The sequence below is a fragment of the Corythoichthys intestinalis genome, chromosome 9 (genome assembly GCF_030265065.1).
Source record: "Corythoichthys intestinalis isolate RoL2023-P3 chromosome 9, ASM3026506v1, whole genome shotgun sequence".
NCBI lineage: Eukaryota > Metazoa > Chordata > Actinopteri > Syngnathiformes > Syngnathidae > Corythoichthys > Corythoichthys intestinalis.
Genome location: NC_080403.1, coordinates 47,887,789 through 47,907,758, shown reverse-complemented (window position 1 = coordinate 47,907,758; position 19,970 = coordinate 47,887,789). Strand labels below are relative to the sequence as shown.

Below are 19,970 nucleotides of genomic sequence, written 5' to 3'. Positions count from 1 at the left end.
TTTCAAGGAATTTTGTTCTGTCTTGCAAATATAAATCACCTTGAAATTACAGTGACAGAATACAACCTATTTAGTTGTCGTCTCCATCTTTTTTGTTTCATCTGCCCCTCTGATAACCATTTCTCCAACTGGCTGACTAATTTTAATTGAAAATTTCCAATTGAAAAAGCTCACACAGATATCGATTCAATTGTTGCTTAACCAATCAGTATGTCAATCCTGATCAATGTATCGTTACACCCCTAATAAGTGAAAGGATCATGTATTTACTAATCAATTTTTTTGAATGAAAATATTTATTATGGAATATCTTAAAAGCATTTGAAGTTTTCATTCCATGTTTTTTTTTTTTTAATCCTATAAAACATCAGCCATTTATCATTTATGTAAGATTTTTTTTTCTCCCCAGCATTCAGAAAATACACATAACAATGAGTAATAATGTATTTGCTGTACTTTCAAGCCAGGAACATGAAAAGCAACAAGCTCTACCTGCTGCTGGGTATTAGTGTGCACATAGGGTGTACACCGATGGTGTTTTGAATGTGTTCTTATGTAACTGAATCGTGTGCGTGCGTGTGCGCGTGCACGCAAATGTGAGTGAGTGAGAGGGGGGGTCACTTTACATAGGCAGGACCTGTGCATGCATACTAATGCGTATGTGAAGCAATGTGTGTTTTTCAGCAGGATGGTAAAACTGTTGCACAAAGCACAACCTAAGCGCATGTACTTAACTACGTGGACCATGTGCATCCGCTTACATCAGCTTGTCGGCATGTTTTCAACGTCACTGGCCAATGTTGCATGCGTTTATCTACCTGAAAAAACCCTTGCAGCCCTCGCAGGTCATGGCGTTGAAGTGAAAGCCGGTGGCTTTGTCGCCACACACACCGCAGATTCGAGGCACATTCCTGTCAAACTCATCAGGGGCCAGGGTGGATGTACTCACAACAGTGGGCTCCATTACTGAACACAGAGGGAGAGAGCAGATGGAAAATGTGAAAGAAAGTTGTAACCGGCTGCTGGATATTTTAGCCACAGCGGAAGAGCATACGGGCAGGAAAAAAACCAACAATTTTGAGAAAATGTTATGAGAATGAAAGTGTAGTTTAGCGACTATCAAAATAAACAAATATGACTACACTTGTCTGAGAGCAGCAGCAATTAAATCTCTAGATACAGTATGTGCCATATTTTATTAATTGAATAGTAACATTCAATATTTATTTTTTAAAAAAAATGAGAGTGGTTCATGTTAAAAGTGTAGTTTAGCGACTATCAAAATAAACAGAAATATGACTAAACTTGTCTGAGAGCAGCAGCAATTAAATCTCTAGATACAGAACGTGCCATATTTTATTAACTAAATAGCAACATTCAATATTTATTTAAAAAAAAAAAAAAAGAGAGTGGTTCATGTTAAAACAATTTCTTCCCCCAGAAAGAAATGTTTGCACGTTGAACAAAAACATACACAAATATAAAAAATAGTTACACAACATATACACACACACAAACATACACAGTCTTTTATCTGTCATCTGTTTTCATACTAAAAGTCAGACACAAATTCCTGTCACGTTTCTCCCTGCAAGCCAGATGATATCCCTTCCAGAAAGAAACCTCAAGTTTCCAGTTTGTCCTTTGTGAAGTGAACTCAATGTTGAACATCTTTTGGAAAAGATTTAGAAGTGGAAAATTCCTGTTCAATTCCAGATATGTGCGCTAAATTTGTTTGCCCTCAGCGCTTGGGCATTCATTTCAATAAATAGCCTTGTGAAGGGTACACAAAGGCTTGCCACCACGAGGCCAGCATCCTCAAAAACAAATCTGCACTGTCCTTCCCACAAAGCGCCTTTCTTAGGAGTTTCTTTGCTTCTACTGCCGAGTAAAAGAGGGCCAGTGGCTGGAGGAAACGACAAGTAATGGGACATACATCGACAAAGTGGCAAATCAACTGCAGGAGGGCTATGCACATTTTGAATAATTAAAAATGTTTGTACTGATCACTCGATTATGGATATTAATGTCTGTCCGACAGAACACATTTGAAGTTTCTTTCTGAGCCACGCCCATGCTAATAACATGCCGATCAAAGCGTAAAAAGTGGAACACAATGCAACGCAATTGCCTCGCTGCTCCAGGCGTCACGTGGCACAAGCCTGTACAGCAAGTTGCTATTGTGGATCACAGCATCACGAGCTTAAACATAAACAATATTGGGAAAGCGGTGAGTGAGCGAGGCTCTACACAGCTTAACATTGAATTAGCTACAGGCAAGTATTTGTCGAGAGAAGGAGCAAAAACATACACACCAAACTAAAAAACAATAGAGTACTGACAGACTGTTGATGAAAAAACAGCCTGTTTCTTCCTGAAAACATGAGCTCATGCAAGTTATTGGAGAGGAAACACAAATCCGACATTCTCATTACACGTATGTTGAGAATGAACTACAGTACATAAAGAAAGCTGTCTTGCTTCCAGAGGTGGGTAGAGAAGCCAAAAATGTTACTCAAGTAAGAGTTGCGTTACTGCAAAATAATATTACTCAAGTAAAAGTAGTCATCTAAAAAATGTAGTCAAGTACAAGTAAAAAAGTATTAGGTGAAAATAATACTCAAACAATGAGTAACATTGTGAGTGACTGCTTACGATGTTTGATTTTTTTAATATAAACTTTTTTTAATATATAGTATGAACTGTTATTATTATACTTTTAAGAAGACTGTTACCTAATACTAGGCCTGTGCCTAGATTTTGACGGTATGTTATAGCTCTAAAATGTGTTATTTTGAGATGTATAGCTTAAAGAAAAAAAATCCATTAAACAGGATTTTTAAAAAATTTTCACATATTTGCCAATTGGAAAATCGGCAAAAATATGTAAAAATAAATAAATAAAATAACAAAAATATAAATAACTGAAATATTTTATATAAAATTGAAATACATAGAACTTATAGACTAAATCCACGGCCACAGCTCAAGTTGCTAAGCAACAGAACAAAAATAATTATTTTCCATAAAAAAGTAAAAACACTTCTAAATAAAATTTAAAATATATGTATATCAGGCACTTCACTGACTTTAAAGCTCCATCTCAACATTTTTAGAGATTGCTAATAAAGATACACGATAATATCGATCGACGATAATTATCGGCCGATAATGGCAATTATGACGTTACACAGATAATCCAGATAATAAAAAAATTCAACCGATACTGCAATCCAATAATTATATACTTGATTTTGCCTCCAAATGTGCACAACCGAAGAATTCAGCACGTCGCCTCCTCAACCCCTCCCCTCTCTGAAGCCCCTGAGGGAAGAGGTGTTGAGGAGGCGGAGTTACACTTATGGCGGTTGTTACTAAAAAACGACGCTCTCGCCATCTGCGAAACATGTACCGCAGAAGTTCCACGAGGCAGAAAGAAAGCGTCCTCATTCAAAACCACTAACCCAGCATCCATTTAAAACTGCATCACAAAGATTTTTGGAACGAATACGAGGCTGCTGCTAGCGGGAATGCTAAAGCTATTGTAAACACCAGGTTAAAGTACGGGGCTTGTGACGATACAGAGTCGGGTTGTTTGGTAAACTCGCATCTAAGGTTAAACACCCGCACGACTGGAGACCGATAGTCGGCAAGTAGCCGTCTTCCGACGGAGCCCGCCACTCTGGCCGGTCCGGCAGGCCGCCGCCGCCTCGCCGTTGGCGGGGTGGGCAGAGCCCGGTTCCCCGGCTTCAGGACCTCCGGCGAACACCCTGGTTTCTTGAGCGTTCCCTCACGGCGTGTGAGCAGAGCCAGGCCCCCAATACGCCGCGGCGAACCGGCCAGTCCGGCCGGATTTTATCGGGTACGAACGTAGCCGCCGCCGAGACGAGACATGTTTTTTTTTTTTTACCGAAATGACCTGAGAGCCAAAGCCCTGGATAAAAAAAATAATGCAGTTTATACGACCACCATTCTTCATGAAAAACATGCCAATCACATTTTCACCACGTACATTTGGAAAAGTGATGTCCAGTAAGCAAGCTTATGACAGCACAGTGGTTAGATGATCATTTAAACATGGAGAAAACGAAGTCAGCCAGTCAATAATGCATTCAGTATGTAAAATGACGAGCGGTCAGGTGACTTTGTAACGCTGCCTTTATTTTCGGCTTAACAAAACTCAGGCACAAAACAACACGCACGGAGATGCGAGCTCCAACTCCATCCAAATAGTACTGCCGTGTATCAGTTTAGCTGCTGTAAAGCAAATGTCGTGAGTGCCGCAAATGTAAACAAAGCGCTGCAGAATGGGTACATGACATCTCGCTCTTTTGAGTTATTCATTTTCACAGTGTGCAACATAGCATATAACATTAGCAATCACTTTTCAAATTAATTTAAAGGGGATGTAGCGCCCTGGGAAAATTTTGATATTCCATCATTTATCAATAAACGCATGCCTTTTGTATTCATATCATGCCACTTCGTGTAATTACACACAAGAAAATGAGAGAAATTTGGCTCGATTGTCAAGCTAAAACGACCGGCGCCCGAGATCTGGCAGATTGTGTGCGTGATGTCACGTCAAGTGAAGAGAGTGCCACCGGCCACTAGGGGGGCAGCGCCTGTCTGCATCAATATAATTCCTTCTAGTGTGGGGAGAATTGGGGGTGTTTTGAGCTGTTTATGCTGATGCATTGTGTTCGTCCTGCACATATTCCAGGTTCCCTCATGAAGAAACACCGCTCGTTGTCAATAAAAGAGAATTCAGAGTTGGCAGTGAGGGCTGTTTCTTCAACAAGAAAAAGGCTCAGTGCTTTAATACTGAATGGCGGCGATGATGGCAGACAATTTCGTTTCTAGTTTCAGCGACGAATCCGACGTAGAAGGACGTAACGAATGTTCATCTAATGGTGACGAGGAGAGTTGCAAAGCTTTAATCGGTGTTATAGGTGACCAATTTGAGCCCAAACGAACGCCAATGCAGCGTAATGAAACGGTCATTGAGGGGAGCAATGACACTGATGAAACATCGGCAGCAGATCGTGTGGGAAACACCAATGATTTGTTTAGCATTTCTTTTTGTGAAGCTGATACACCGTGACTGCAAAATAAAGGAATGCATAGAATAATTATAATTTATTGCGCTATCATAGCTTTTCGCTCTGCCAACAGACACAAATATGAACGGGATCAGAGGATTTGTTCTATATATTTTACGAACGATCATTTATACATGTGTCGAGTCCTGTATCCAAAGGCGTGACATTTTTTTTTATTAATTATAAAAGAGTACTCACTCTGGCCATTTCAAGCTTGGCTGCTCCCTTCTTTGCGTAGCTTTAGCCTCCTTTAGCAGTCATCGTCTCTCTCTTGATATCTCGGGACATTTAGGTGGCTGTGCATCTATGGTCGGCACCGCATCTCCTTTGAGCAGCAATCTTTTAGCAAAACCCGATTTCTCTTGTCCATAGTTCGAGAAGCTTTCAGTTGGAAAATGCGCACCACAGAAAAGCGTGCCGGAGGCTGTGTCTAGAAAATTAGCCCTCTTTGCACGGACGAACTTTACCCATTTTCTGTGTAGTCCAGCTTTTTTTTTCGCGTTCAGGAACTCATGGATACTATATTCCGATAAACAACTATTTGTACACCACATAGCACAGCAGTTTTGAACCATTGTTGTGATGTTTTGGTCAAACAAACCCCAACGCTACTCTCTCGTCGTTAAAAAACAATGGCACCTAGCTCCGCCTCGACTTTCAATCACTTGTCGTGACGTCGCCGCCCCATTCGGCTGTTTCCGGAACACTTTCGGTAGTGTTCGTCATTTTCGATCTATTTTCGATAATTGCTCATTAATGTGATTGATTTTTTTGTTAACTTTATCAATATTTGTTATCTTGGCGCATAACGGTTCTATTGATGTCTCACACCCCCTTTGCCGAAACATCCCCTTTAACTTATTTGTCTGCTCAATTACAGTCACAGTAGATAATCAAAACTTATTGGCACTTGTTAACACTTATCAATTTAAATATGCATATTCCTGTTGTAATGAAATAACAATAATATTCTGTAGCCACAAATATTATTCAAAATCTTTTCCCAAGTTTTTTGGGGGGGGGATTAAGTATAATAATGTCTTGCTTAAAATAAGGCTGTTAAGATTATTTTCAGCTAGCTATTTTTCTTCCAAGAAATCAGAGAAATACACTTGAAGCGCTGGCAGATAATTTGACTTATTTCCAATAGATTTACACTTAAAACTGACTAGTTTTAAGGAAGTGTGTTTTGCAGTGTATTAATGTTATATATGTTAAGAATGGCTTACTTTTAAAGGCATTTTTGTGCAACTTAGGTATTTACTCTGTAAGTAATTGTTGCCAAAAATTTACCATTACACAGCGTCAGACAATCTGTCATTATTTAGATGTTGGAATTGACAACTTGTTCATATTGTATGTTGAAAAAAAGAAATTATATTTTTGCACAGTAATATTTTCTTTTGTGTACACTTTAAAATTTTACATAAATCTTATCGGCTTGACATTATCGGTTATCGGTTGGAATGAGGAGGAAATTATCGGTATCGGTTGAAAAATGTATTATCGTGTATCACTAATTGCTGATTTTCTCCATATTTTTCTCTCAGTCCAAGTTATGATGCAGGAATGTATGTTCACCTTTTCTGTGTTAATATACCACCACTACTATTAATATTAATTGGTTGAATATTAATGGAAAGCGAAAATTAAGAGATGGCGAGCGTGTGTATGACTTGTGTATCATTATTTACACATTATACACACAGACACCCCCACATCCTCTCTCAACACAAAGTCGTCCAGAGAGAAAAAACACCATAGGCTGTACTATGAAAATGTTATTTTTGAACCGATGTTTACAATGGCGGAAGACTTTACAAAAGTACGTGTATAGTGAGGTTAGTGAGAAAACACGCTACCCGTCTTGGCATGCTAACTAGCCACGTTAAAAGCCTCGTTGTTGTTTTACCATCGCTAGACACACAAAACGCTGGAGTGAACTCTCGTAGCTGGTGGGAAACGTTCATGACAGCGTTTAATAACCTTCAATTTTGTGTAAAGTGATGGATGATGGTCACGTTAATGTGAAATTATGTTGGAGGTGTAGCCTGCGCGTCGACTGTCCTTCCTCCTCTCAGCTGCAGCCATATGTTTCTTTTTGGTAGCTGAAATACTCCAATACCAGACTACACTTTAAGGGGATTTTGAAAAAGCTCAACAACCGGAGGGGTGAGTGCTGCCGCTCCAAGCCACTTCTCACTACATTTTGGGGACATAAAAAATAGCTAATAACATATTACGGTGTGACGGAAAATTTTAGTGGTTTTGAAACCGTGACGTTTTCATACCACGGTAAACCTCGAAACCGGTAACAAGCACATGCCTAACTATTACATAACCACATTAAGCCAAAGAGGGAAAAAAAAAATTGAATTTCAGCGAGAGTTAAAAAAATAAAATAAAATAAAATAAAATGAAGCATCATTCATCAAAACAGCATGAGTTGCCTCTAGTGGAGAAAAGATTTTTCCTATTATGAAACTAAAAGGAGCATATCTCCGGTTTTCTGCGGTCAATTGGTGCCAATAAAAACATGGAGAGAGGTTAAAAAATAAAATCCACGCTTTCGAGTCACGTTGATGGCGGCACTCTATGTCAAATACTTATTTTTTTCACTGTGCTTTAAGGACGCCATGTGATTGTGCTTTAAGGACGCCATGTGATTGCACAGGCTGGCTTATCATAGATTGGCAAGCTTGAGTCTGATTGGTATAATAGTGTCCTGTGATTTTTGATGCGACGTCTCATTGGTCAAATTTCTAGCGCCACTGTTTGCGTCTATTGTCAAAAAAAAAGTAAAATCTAATATGTAGAATAAACAGGAAGAACGTAACGGTGAGTGTAGCCCAAAGTAGCGGAGTAAGAGTAGTGTTCTTATAGTATAGACCCCAATCAAATGACGTCACAACTCCGCCCATCTGACTTGATCCGCCATATTGTCCGTCAGCTCGTCGTGTTTACACATTACCGCTACGTACATTCCGCTTGTTAAGGCGTGTTTTTCTGCTCGTTAACATTAATAATCAAAATGGTGAAGGCGTGCGTGGCGGTTGGCTGCAGTAACAGGGAAGCTCGACGGAGAGACTTGAAGTTCTACCGTATTCCGAGAGACCCGAAGAGGAGAGCGAGATGGACTGTTGCAATTCGACGAGAATACTGGGCACCAAACGATCACCACAGACTATGTAGTAGTCATTTTATATTTGGTAAGATGCATTTAATATATATTTAGAGAGTTTTGGGCTGACAACCACAATTAAGATCATTGCGAGGCTAATCGCCGACAACATACGGTTTCAAATTCAAGATGTTTATTTCTTCCACCATCATTATATTTAGCTGGTACCAAGTGAAAAAAGCTGGCCTCGTCTATGGATCATCAGTTAAACAGGGGTGTCCAAACTTTTTGCAAAGGGGGCCAGATTTGGTGTGGTAAAAATGTGGGGGGCTACCTTGGCTAATTTACGTAGAACAATATATTTAAACAAATTTTAGCAAGCCCTTCTGTGTGTCACATTTGTATTATTTTTTTAATTCATAATTTCAACAATCTCGCCTTTGTGGCATTCTCTTTCGACCCTCGGGCTCTTGTGAAACACTGCTGCTGTGAAATTAAACTAGCTTCAAGTTGCTATAATTTCTCGCTGCGTATCTTCCCTGTAATCTTGTCGTACATGTCAGCGTATCTTGTTTGGTAATATCGCCTCACATAGAACTCTTTGAAAACAGCGACTGTCTCTTTGCAAATGAGGCAGACACAGTTGTTGCGTATTTTATTGAAGAAATAGTCCAATATCCACCTATCCTTGAAGCGTTGGCCATCACAGTCAACTTTTTTTTTTTATATTGATTGTCGCCATTTTAGAAAATTGGAAGTAAAGGGTCACAAGGGGTAATGGTGCTCAGAGTGCTGCTCTTAAAGTTTTTGAAACTTTCGTGAGAATAGGCTGAGTTTCTGTGGACAAGATAGTTGTAGATATCAGGGTAGCAGATGTCAGGCAGAGACGGCGAAGACAGCGGGTCGATATCGATTTAGGCATCAAATATGGATATAGCGAATGGATCGACCGAAGCTTTTCCACATAACTCCTTATATGCAACACATCTAATGTGTTTACAGCGTCTGAAAGCACCGGGGCTTCCATGAATTGCACTATAAATTGCACGATAAATTGAGACCATTGAGAATACGGACACACAATGACGGACAATATGGCGGCACAATACAGCGACACGTCATTGTGTGACGTTGATGATTGGGGTCTATAGCTTAGTAGAACTACTCTCAAAAGTACATTTTTCTCAAAGTTACTCAAGGAAATGTAACATGTTACCACCCACCTCTGCTGGCTTCCTCACTACTCTCATATGAGCCATCTCTCTAAACTTGTGCTATTCTCCAAGCCACCGTTTCATTCGCCAGTAAGAGCAAAGGTCAACAGAATGCAGTAGTGCAATCAGTCACGTTCCAGAGATTTTAAGGTCATCTTTTCACTGTAGGATATCATGTCACATTCCATAAGACTTGAAAAACAAATGACGATGACAGTGGCTACGTTTACATGCCAGTCAGTAACCCTTACACTAATTTTAAACTCATTCACTGCCAAACATTTTTAGAACAGCAAACACCCAAATGCCACGTTTCTGAGAAGAAGCGGGTTTAGAAAAAAGCGTACATGACGCAAATCACGTCGTGAGGTACTCTAGAGTGGTGACTTTTGTGCTTTGCAGTTTTGATTGAAATATCCGTATTGGTTACGATTACAGTGAGTATGGGAGAACCCTGCATGCCCACGTAAGTAAACAGTTTGTTTAAACATGTTTAAACAACCGGAATATTGCACTGAACCCGAGTGCATGTAAATGTAGCCAGGGTTATAATATGGTTTAACTAAGGCCATGGAACTATTGGCAGTTGGACCATTCCTTCAACAAAGACATTGGAAAACATATAATTTTGTGCGTGCTGTTGGGACAATGGATTTGCCACTTGACTAAAATATAAAATTGGCTGCAGTATTCTTTTTGGCAGACTTAGTCTGTTGGACAAAATACTTATTAGTCTTAATCATATTTCAGTCTTTTCAAAATGTGTTAGTCTTCGTCTAGTGTTCATCGACAAACATTCAAAAAGTTTTTATTTGTTCACGGCATGGAAAATGAATGAATGAATGAATGTTTTAGTTAGTTTTTGTCGACAAATACACAAAATGTTTTCATCTATAAAAATTCAAAGGTTTTAGTTCAAAAATAAATTTAATGAACATTGACAGTTGAAACACATTGTAGCATCTAAAAGTACAATGCTAACTTCACGAGTGTTTTCCAATGGTTTTATTTGCAACCGGAAGCACGGAGCACTACTGCTAAGCCGTAGCCGACGGCAACAAAATGAAAACAACACAACAACAATTTGCTACTAGAGGTGGGAATCTTTGGGCACCTAACGATTCGATTACGATTACAATTCAGAGGCTACGATTAGATTATAAATCGATTATTGATGACACCCCCCCCCCCCGCTATTAGCTGCTTTTAATGTTTTGTACATTAGTTACAAAAACTGTAGTAAAAAATAAAAATAAAGCCTTGCAGGCTTAAATAAACGACTATTTCAGTATCAAGTTAACAGTTAAAAACAATAAATAATATACTCAAATCCTCATTCTGTATCAGCAGCTTTAAACTACATTCAATTAATTTAATGTTGTGAATCAACCGTAAAAGTTAAAATTGCTCCCGTTATTCCAAAATTTCCCTTTTGTCTACTTTCGACATGTGAAAGTTTAAAAAATATTTTAAAAATAGATTCAAGTCAATATTTTACCTATTTAGGAGTATTTTAGATAAAAAGTTAATTAGGTTCGCTTGGAAGGTTCGCTACAACAGCCTTGCAGGGAAGTCTTCTGCTTTAAGATGGCGGCCGTTTACTAACGCCCGCATCTAGCTTTCTGTACATGTGCTGCTAATGCCACAGAGTCTATATTGCATCTAATCCTATATTAATAGATCTACCGTAACATTATGTGGACGTACTTTGTAGCAGCTGTCGGCAGCAGTCAGGTATGTTGTTGATTTTTTTTAATCTCGCGGCATGAGTTGAGCTAGAGCCGTGAGTTGAGCATTGGCATTACTCGATGGGCCAGGTAATGACAAGCATGATGTTTAGCCACTCTCGCTCCGTTCCTCATTGTGTCCCAAAGACTGCGCGGCGCGCTGAGTGTTTTTATTTCCGCTTTACTTGACATATTTCAATAATCGGAATTTGGATGTTTGTGAATCGTTCTCGAATCTTCCATGGCCGAATCGCGAATAATCTAAGAATCGGAAATTTCGCACACCTCTATTTGCTACGCTAAAGTTAATGCTAACACGAATGCTATGCTAACGCTACAAGTTACATTTAATGTGATCACTCAGCAGACCTTAAAAGGCTAAAGCAACATTGCATATTTTCTCTTGCCAGGATATAACAAATCTTAAGAGTTTCAAAACAAAAGCATTCGTCCCGTTATGTTTTAGCTCGTTATCGTCTCGTTATCGTCATGAAAAAATTGTTCGTCAAGGAAATACTTTTGTTATCGTAATCGTTGACGAAAACGAAGATTGGCTGTGTTGAAAACTAAAATTGATATTTGGAAAAAAAAAAAACTAATAGAGATGTGCTGCACTATTGTTTGAATGAATTTGAATGAATAACGCTGCGTGGAGGCGTTGTGCCATATACTTCAGGTCTTCAAGGTTCTGAGTCAGCTGACTTCTGATCTCTGACAATACACAGATGATCAAGTTTAAACAGCCTCTTTGTGGCATGCAGCCAAGTCGTGCCCTAAATTGGACCTCAATTCCTTCAAGACTCGGTTCACCGAAAATATTCTCTCAATTGGCAGAATTCTTTACAATCAATGAATCAATTTCTACACCTGTTCCCAGACACAGAAAACCCGAGTGGCAGCTGCTGTATAAACGGCTATCAGAATAAAACCAATCCATGTCAAATAGATTGTTTTACACCACTGTGACACAACGCTTCAAACAATACATGCACCTTATATACATGGTCATGCTACACAGATCTAGTTCAACCCCCTACATAAATAAAATCATGTGCAAGTCAGCTACTCCCAGCAGACATGCTCATTCACTTTCCAACATCACTGACTAATGAGTGAAATCCTCCCTCGTGCTTCCATTGAGCTTTGACAGGCCATTACACTAAATGCAAGGCTTTATTGAAAGGGCCTCTAAATAATTCAACGCGTTATTAGACCAGATCTGTACTCCTTTCAGTTTCAGGAACGCAATACAGCAAACAGCTGGGAGCTATGGGTTTACGCTGACTTACCACTCTTGAATAATATGCATTGTATTTCTGACTGTCAGCAGCATCAATCACACTTGCCAGTGTCAGAATAAGCACGACACTCACAGAGGTGTTAGTGTATTCCTCCTGCATGTTGGTTTGTAAAAACAAATTGATTTGTTTTCATTATAATTGGGGTGGGCGATATAGCCTCTAAATCAGGGGTAGCCAACTCCGGTCCTCGAGGGCCCCTATCCAGCTTGTTTTCCTTGTCTCCCTCCTTTAAAACACCTGAATCAAATGATCAGCTCATCAGTAAGCTCTGCAGGAGACCGATAACGATCATGATTATTTGAGTCAGGTGTGTTGGAGGAGGGAGACATAGAAAACGAGCTGGATAGGGGCCCTCGAGGACCGGAGTTGGCTACCCCTACTCTAAATTATATCCCGATATTTCAAGAAAATTTGCAATTATGATAATATTGGCAAAAATGGGGATAGAAATGTTAAATGTACGTGCAATTTCTGCTTCGGATTAACTTAATTAATTTATTAATTAACTAGTTTTTACTGCACACAATATTTAACCCACCCTGCAATGTAAATAGCGCAAAAATAGCATAATGGATAACTGAAAAAGCTTGAAATAGAAACACAAATTTGGCCAAGTAGTTTTTACCTCGAAGTAAAATGTAACATAACTAGTGCTGCAACGATTAATCGATTAACATTCGATTAGAAAAAAAAAATTAGAATTCAATTTTGTTGCTTCGAGTATTCGTTTAATTAAAGTGCCGTTGTAATGGTTTATTTTGAAAGTGTTTGCATTTAGTTTTATTGATCAGGGTGGATACACTGTCCTCTAGTCGGCCTCATTTCACAGGGCTGAATCCAACTGCTCACTGTTATGACCAACGTAAACCAAGTTTTTGTTTGAGCTAATGTTTTTTAATGCATTCGTAATTTAGTTTATAGGTATATTTAGCCGTTTTTTTTTTTTTTTTTTTGTCGGAATATGTGTCTGAACCATTTGTTAAGAGCATTGTTAAAAAAAAAAAAAATTTAACGGTAGCATTTGATAGCATTTAAGCTAGCGGACTTTTGCTATGTAAGATAGCCAATTGTTCTTTTGTTGTAAATAGATCCTCATTTAAAAATAAAAAATTACACCGTTTGAGGCTCAGCTCAGGTATTTTCATTTTTCATGTTCCTTATCCGAATACTCGATTATTCGAACTAACTAGTTCATCGGTTAATCGACTACTAAAATAATAAATAGCTGCAGCCCTAAACATAACAGTTTGAAACTTGAATTGTAGTAGTTCAGTTTTTACATTTTAGCATCGAACAGCAAGGAACACCAAAATACAAAAGAAGCTACAGCCAGTGAAGTTTTGACATTAGGCTTAATCTTCTAGTTAGCGGGGCTTTAATTAGTTGGTGGAGTTCAACAAATTCTGTGCAGTTAGTTGTTAGTTTTAGGGCTCCGGAGTGGCTAAACTAGCACGAGTCAATGATGCCTGGTTAGCATACCAATAAAAAACAACATATGCACTCATGAGAATCACCAATGACCCACGGAATCAACAGTGTTGGCTATGTTTACAGGATAAAGTTATTAAAAATTACCGTTGCATGTCAATAATTGTTGTATGAACAGCAACATTTGTAATCCAGCAGCTCTGCAGGCTGTCAAGGCAAGCAGGGCGGCCTGATATCACATTGTTTTTGGGTTTTTTTCAACGCTGGCTTATTTTGTGGGAACGAAAGTGACTCCCCAGCAGACCGAGCACGAGTGCCCGTAGCACTCCTCTCTATTGTGGTCGCATTACGCATCTTGAAAAAAATAGTCCTGCAGAATAAGATAAATTACGGAAGTTTGGTGTGACGTCGCTTTGGCCGCATGGGTATTTCGAACAATGATCTGCATTATGAATGTATTTGACTACGTTAGATCTGTTAATGTCATTATTTATTGGCATGCTAAGCATGCACCATTGACTCGCACTAGCTTAGTCACTCCGGAGCCCTGAAAGTAACAAATAACTGTCAAACAGCACTGAATTTGTTGACATCAACTCCATTAACTGATTAAACACCCACTAACTATAAATTAAGCCTAATGTCAAAATACTGAACTTTCACTTTAACTGTAACACACCAGTTTAACAGTTTAAAACTTAAACTTTAGTTTTTATTAGGGCTGTCAAACGATTACAATTTTTAATCGCGTTAATCACAGCTTAAAAATTAATCGTAATTAATCGCAATTCAAACCATCTCTAAAATATGCCATATTTTTCAGTAAATTATTGTTGGAATGGAAAGATAAGACTCGAGACGGACATAAACATTCAACATACAAACATTCAATAAGTACTGTATTTGTTTATTATAACAATAAATCCACAAGATGGCATTAACATTATTAACATTCTTTCTGTGAAAGGGATCCACGGATAGAAAGACTTATAGTTCTTAAAAGATAAATGTGAGTACAAGTTATAGTAATTTTATATAATTTAAAACCCCTCTGTATGTTTTCGTTTTAATATAATTTGTAAAATTTTCAATCAAAAAATAAACTATTAGCCCGCCATTGTTGACGTGGCCGAGCCGTGACGTCACAGCCATTCTTCCACAGTGTCTTTAACCACGTAAGGTAGTAATTGAAATACACCACAAGGTGTCAAGGGCGAGTTTTAAATTAGAGAGCTAGCCAAGTTTTCTAGTGCGTTTTGCCCCTCGACTGACGCCATAGTTTCCGGGTTTATTGTACCTTGCGTTCTTTTGAGTGTTGACTTCACAACGTACGAGACCTCTGATAGTTTGTATATTGTGACTAAATACTGCAATCTAGTGTATTTGTTGAGCTAAACGAAATGTTTCAATAGAGTTTGACCAAAGTCTAAGTTTTATGTGTATTTTGCATAGCTATTTTGATTGGGAATGCAAGTTCTCTTTGCATTGAGCGCTTTTCTTTTTGTGAACATTATTTTTTTGGGACATAGGAATATCATTTATGTTGTGCTTTCAGTAAATGATACCGTAGCGACTTAACTGTTCCGCCCAAGTGCATGATGGGAAGTTGGGCAACCATGACTGTCAGTGGTAGCTGCAAATGGTATATGTTCTGCGTTTTGTTCATTTAAGCGTGTTAAGAAAAGATCATCACCTGTCAATCTTCACCACGTTGCTCGCCACAACAATTATGATTGTTGTGAAAGAGTTGACAAAGCTCATGCTAATAAATGGCGCGGTCCCAAAAGTTGTCTGTGTCCACTCGCATTTCTCTGCCTCTTAGCACTCAATGTACAAAAAAAACGGCGCCATTATAGTCTGTTTGCAGCTATGCATGAGTGGGTCATTCCGCGCATGCGTTAAATATTTTAACGTGATTAAGTAAAAAAATTAATTACCGCCCGTTAACGCGATAAATTTGACAGCCCTAGTTTTTGTATTTTAGAATCTCACACCAAGCAACACCAAGACAAGACAAAGCTGCAGCCAGTGAGGTCCTATGTACCCTTATCAAATTCAACGATCATCAATAAATAAAAAGACTAAAATGGAGAACAACAAGACGATTAACCTTATTTTTTTTTCAAACAATAAGTCACACCAGCCAAAAAATGCAAAAAAAACAAAAACATATATAAGTCGCACCGGAGTATAAGTCATATTTTGGGGGGAAATGTATTTGATAAAATCCAACACCAAGAGCAGACATGTCATCTTGAAAGGCAATTTAAAACAAAAATAGAACACAGAACAACAGGCTGATTGAGGTAAGGTATGCCAAAGTTACAAGACGCATAAACAACGAACTGAGAAGGTGCCCGCACAGCCCGGTATGTAAACATAACATAGCTAAAGATTATTCAGTTAACTATAGCAAAAAGAACATGCTAACAAGTTTACCAAACCATCAGTGTGTTGCGGGTTAGTGTGAAAATAATAGGAGTGTAACGGTACACAAAAATCTCGGTTCGGTACGTACCTCGGTTTTGAGGTCGCGGTTTGGTTCATTTTCAGTACAGTAAGAAAACAAAATGCAAAATATAAATGTGCTACTTGTTTATTACACACTTTTGTGCTTTCAACAATAGGAACATTAGCCTATTACAAAGCTAGAATTCTGCTCAAAAAGTAGCGGGTATTTAAAGATAATCCAACAACAATTTGCCTTTCAGACCAGGTGTATTGGTCAGCTTTCTTTCTGAAAGAAAGAAGAAAAAAGAAGTCCTGTGCTAAAGAGAAAAGCTATCCCAATGACAAAGATTTTAACATGTATTTTACAAATGAAATGCCTAATGAAACTTTTTTTTTTCTTCTTATGAACGGTTTTCAAAAGCTTTATTGGTGGATTTTCTCAAGTTAAAGCGCCACACAGAAATTACTAAATTTAATTGTGTAAGCGGGATGTGTGTATTATTCTTATTTAATTACAAGTGTTTTAGCTCGTTTCAATTTATTTTATTTAAATGGGCTTTTATTTTATTATGTGTTTATATTTTACAAATGTGATGTAGTATTAATTTATATTGTATATTTTATGTTGTATAATTTTAGTTCCTATGTGAATATTAGTTCCTACTTGTTTAGTTGTGGTAGGAGGGTTTTGTATTGAACACAGGGCCGTGTTGATTATTATAGCAGAGAAGACAGCAGTAAATCAACAAAGACAAGTCAACTGTGCCCCGATCTACCACTCAAGAGATCTGATGGACTCAAAAAATAGGTTACGATTGCATATTAGTTTGAAAATCGACCGGATCCACCGTATTTTTACACGAGTGACTTCCGGCCCGATCCTAGCTACCGGTAGTAGTAGTATTGACGCAGGAGGGCCGCGTCTCGGGTCAAATAATAAACTCCGCCGTCCTTTTCGCGTGCGTCGCGTTGAGCTGCTTCTGGGACGCATCTAACACGCGGCCGCACTGCGACTGGTGTGCATTGGCTGATTGACTCTAACGCCCGCGTTTCACTGCGTTCTCGCGGCGGACACGTTGTCGCGCCGTTGACGTTTCTGGATTATACTGTCCTACCGTGTTGGTCCTCATTATATTAAGGAAAAGACGGAGTAAATATAATCTGCACAATAAATATAATCTGCACAAAGAAACTGTAACCCGATCGACTCACAGCCTCGAAAAGTAAGGGTTACATTACGTCAGAAACTCGTTCGGTACGCGTCCGTTCCGAACAGAGCACCACGTACCGAAATGGTTCAATACTAGAGCTGAAACGAATACTCGAGCAACTCGAGATTAAAAACTGGTCCGAGTAATTTTATTCACCTCGAGTAATCGTTTATTTTGACAGCTCCAAGCATCATGCTTTGCTCAGACTACTTTAAATGCGGGACAACGCACTGATGTTACGTGCGTAGAGGACGAAGCAAAAAAACAACAACAACAAAACTTACTGCAGCAGACAGCTGCTACACACGACGCCGACGTTGCTAAATACTTGCCCGCACGATCCAAGTTGGTAGCAGGTAGCGTCTGATGCGTCTCATAGAGATCACATGTATGTTGAACTAGATGCGAAGTGACAGACTCGGCCGCGTCTGGGCAGCGTTAGTAAACAGCCGCCATCTTAAAGCAGTAGAGCGCTAAGCGCTAATAAAGAGCGCTAAGCGCTAATACATAAGATTAACGTTTAGCTCACGTAACGTTAGCCCTTCCGAAGGTTGGGTTTCTATTAATTATGACCACTGTCGATGCGTGGCTAACGTGTCTTACATACAAGCTTAACATAGCGTTGTGGATTGATGAGGGTGTAAAATAAAAACCTCAATAATGCTACCTATCAATTTTAGCTCAGTAGTCATTGCTGGATAAAACACCAAGTAGCACTGGTCCCTAATGTGATCCAATACAGCCTGTATCATACATTTATTTTGAACACTGCAAAAACTCAAAATCCTATCAGGACTTACAGTTTAGACTAACTTAAAACTTAACTAGAACTTAAAAATGGCTTGACACAAATAGAAATTCAATTGAAACACGTGGTAAAAAAATCCTAACTTTTAAGTGATGTGTGTTATCAAGCGTCACGGCATTTTTAGGTATATATATATATATATATATATATATATTTTTTTTTTTTTTTTAATAAGATCTAATGGTTTTTTGAGTGAAAGCAGTGAATTAGTCTTTTTTTTAATTCTAGTTACATCTGAGATGCAATTGTTGGCTGTTTTCAACAATATACATCGAAAATAAAGACATTGATTGACTGAAAATGGTTCAAGATTAGATGAAATGTCTTGTTTTCTCATATATATTTATAATAACTCTTCACTTAAAAATATATTTGTTTTATCCGATTACTCGATTAATCGATAGAATTTTCAGTCGATTACTCGATTACTAAAATATTTGATAGCTGCAGCTCTATTCAATACTATTACATGTACCATTACACCCTTAGAAATTATATAACAATGTTTTAATAATTTCACACATAAGTCGGTTCAGAGTATAAGTCACACCCGTGGCTAAACTATGAAAAAAACTGCGATTTTAGTCCGAAAAATACGGTAAATGACTGCTATACAGCACCAGGTCTGTATTAAATACTCTTTATAAATTGTGGTTTACCAAATGTGTTCCGTTTCTCTAAACGCTTGATTTCAAAGCTCTACCCTGAGGTGATCGATTATATCGCAAATAAGCGCCAACATGTCCAGTTCTGATGTGCGTTACATGACAACTGTTTGGTCGTATTTAAGCCAAAAAATTAGCAAGAGCCCAATGTATTTTCTGCCTGTTTCAATCTTACAAATTGTTGCCACTGACAACTCAGACTTTAAACACTTTCTATGATGCGATTCGTCACAACTGTGCTTTGCCACCAGACATTTTCTCATCATCTTCCCGCTGAATGACCACTTACTGCAGTCAGGGAGGCAAAACATCAACCCGCAGGAGAGCGTAGTAAGTGCGGTGCGGAAGAGAGGGATTTATGAGCAAAGCAGACCGTAGAAGAGAGAAGAGGGGGAGTGTTGGGTAATGGGTACGATGGGATCGAGGAAAGTACTATTCATAGATATAGAAATTTAGGGAAGGGGCAACCTCTTTGTAAGTTTCTGGGTCACATAGCCCAAGTGTACCTTTCTGCCGCTAGACAGAGAGAGCTAGAATTATGCGCTGGCACAGGACATGGACCAGACAAGACATCATCACAAATGTGCCCATTTTTGAAAGCTAGAAAGCAGGCTAAATATACACATTCAAGGGATACTTGAATTACAGGCCAAATATAAATTTGTCTCATCCCTTCTGTCTTCTCATCTAGGAAGGCATCAAAGGGAAAGTGTGACTGACTTTTTTTTGTGCAGTCACATTTTTGTATTTTTGTACTTTAATATGATTAAAGAAGAAAGTTACAGTACATGTACTACAAAAATTGTACATGTGTAAATAGATATGGGAGGATTTTGGACCTGTAAAAACCTCTACATTACTCTCATTAGTTTAAAAAGAAAAATAAATAAATAAAAAATAGGTTTCCAGGTTGTTTATTTTTTAAACTTAACAGGACAAGAC

At 38.5% G+C, this 19,970-nt stretch overlaps 1 protein-coding gene across 3 annotated transcripts in view; it reads right to left on the bottom strand.

Moving 5' to 3' along the window:
* LOC130921213 (vitamin D3 receptor B) overlaps positions 1-19,970 on the bottom strand; it is a 110,772-nt gene that overhangs the window by 54,124 nt on the left and 36,678 nt on the right. For all 3 annotated transcript variants that reach the window (XM_057844847.1, XM_057844848.1, XM_057844849.1), the window contains exon 3: positions 819-966. In XM_057844847.1, the coding sequence (XP_057700830.1) occupies positions 819-964 (146 nt within the window). In that variant the 5' untranslated portion in view covers positions 965-966. The remainder of the gene's footprint in view (positions 1-818; positions 967-19,970) is intronic.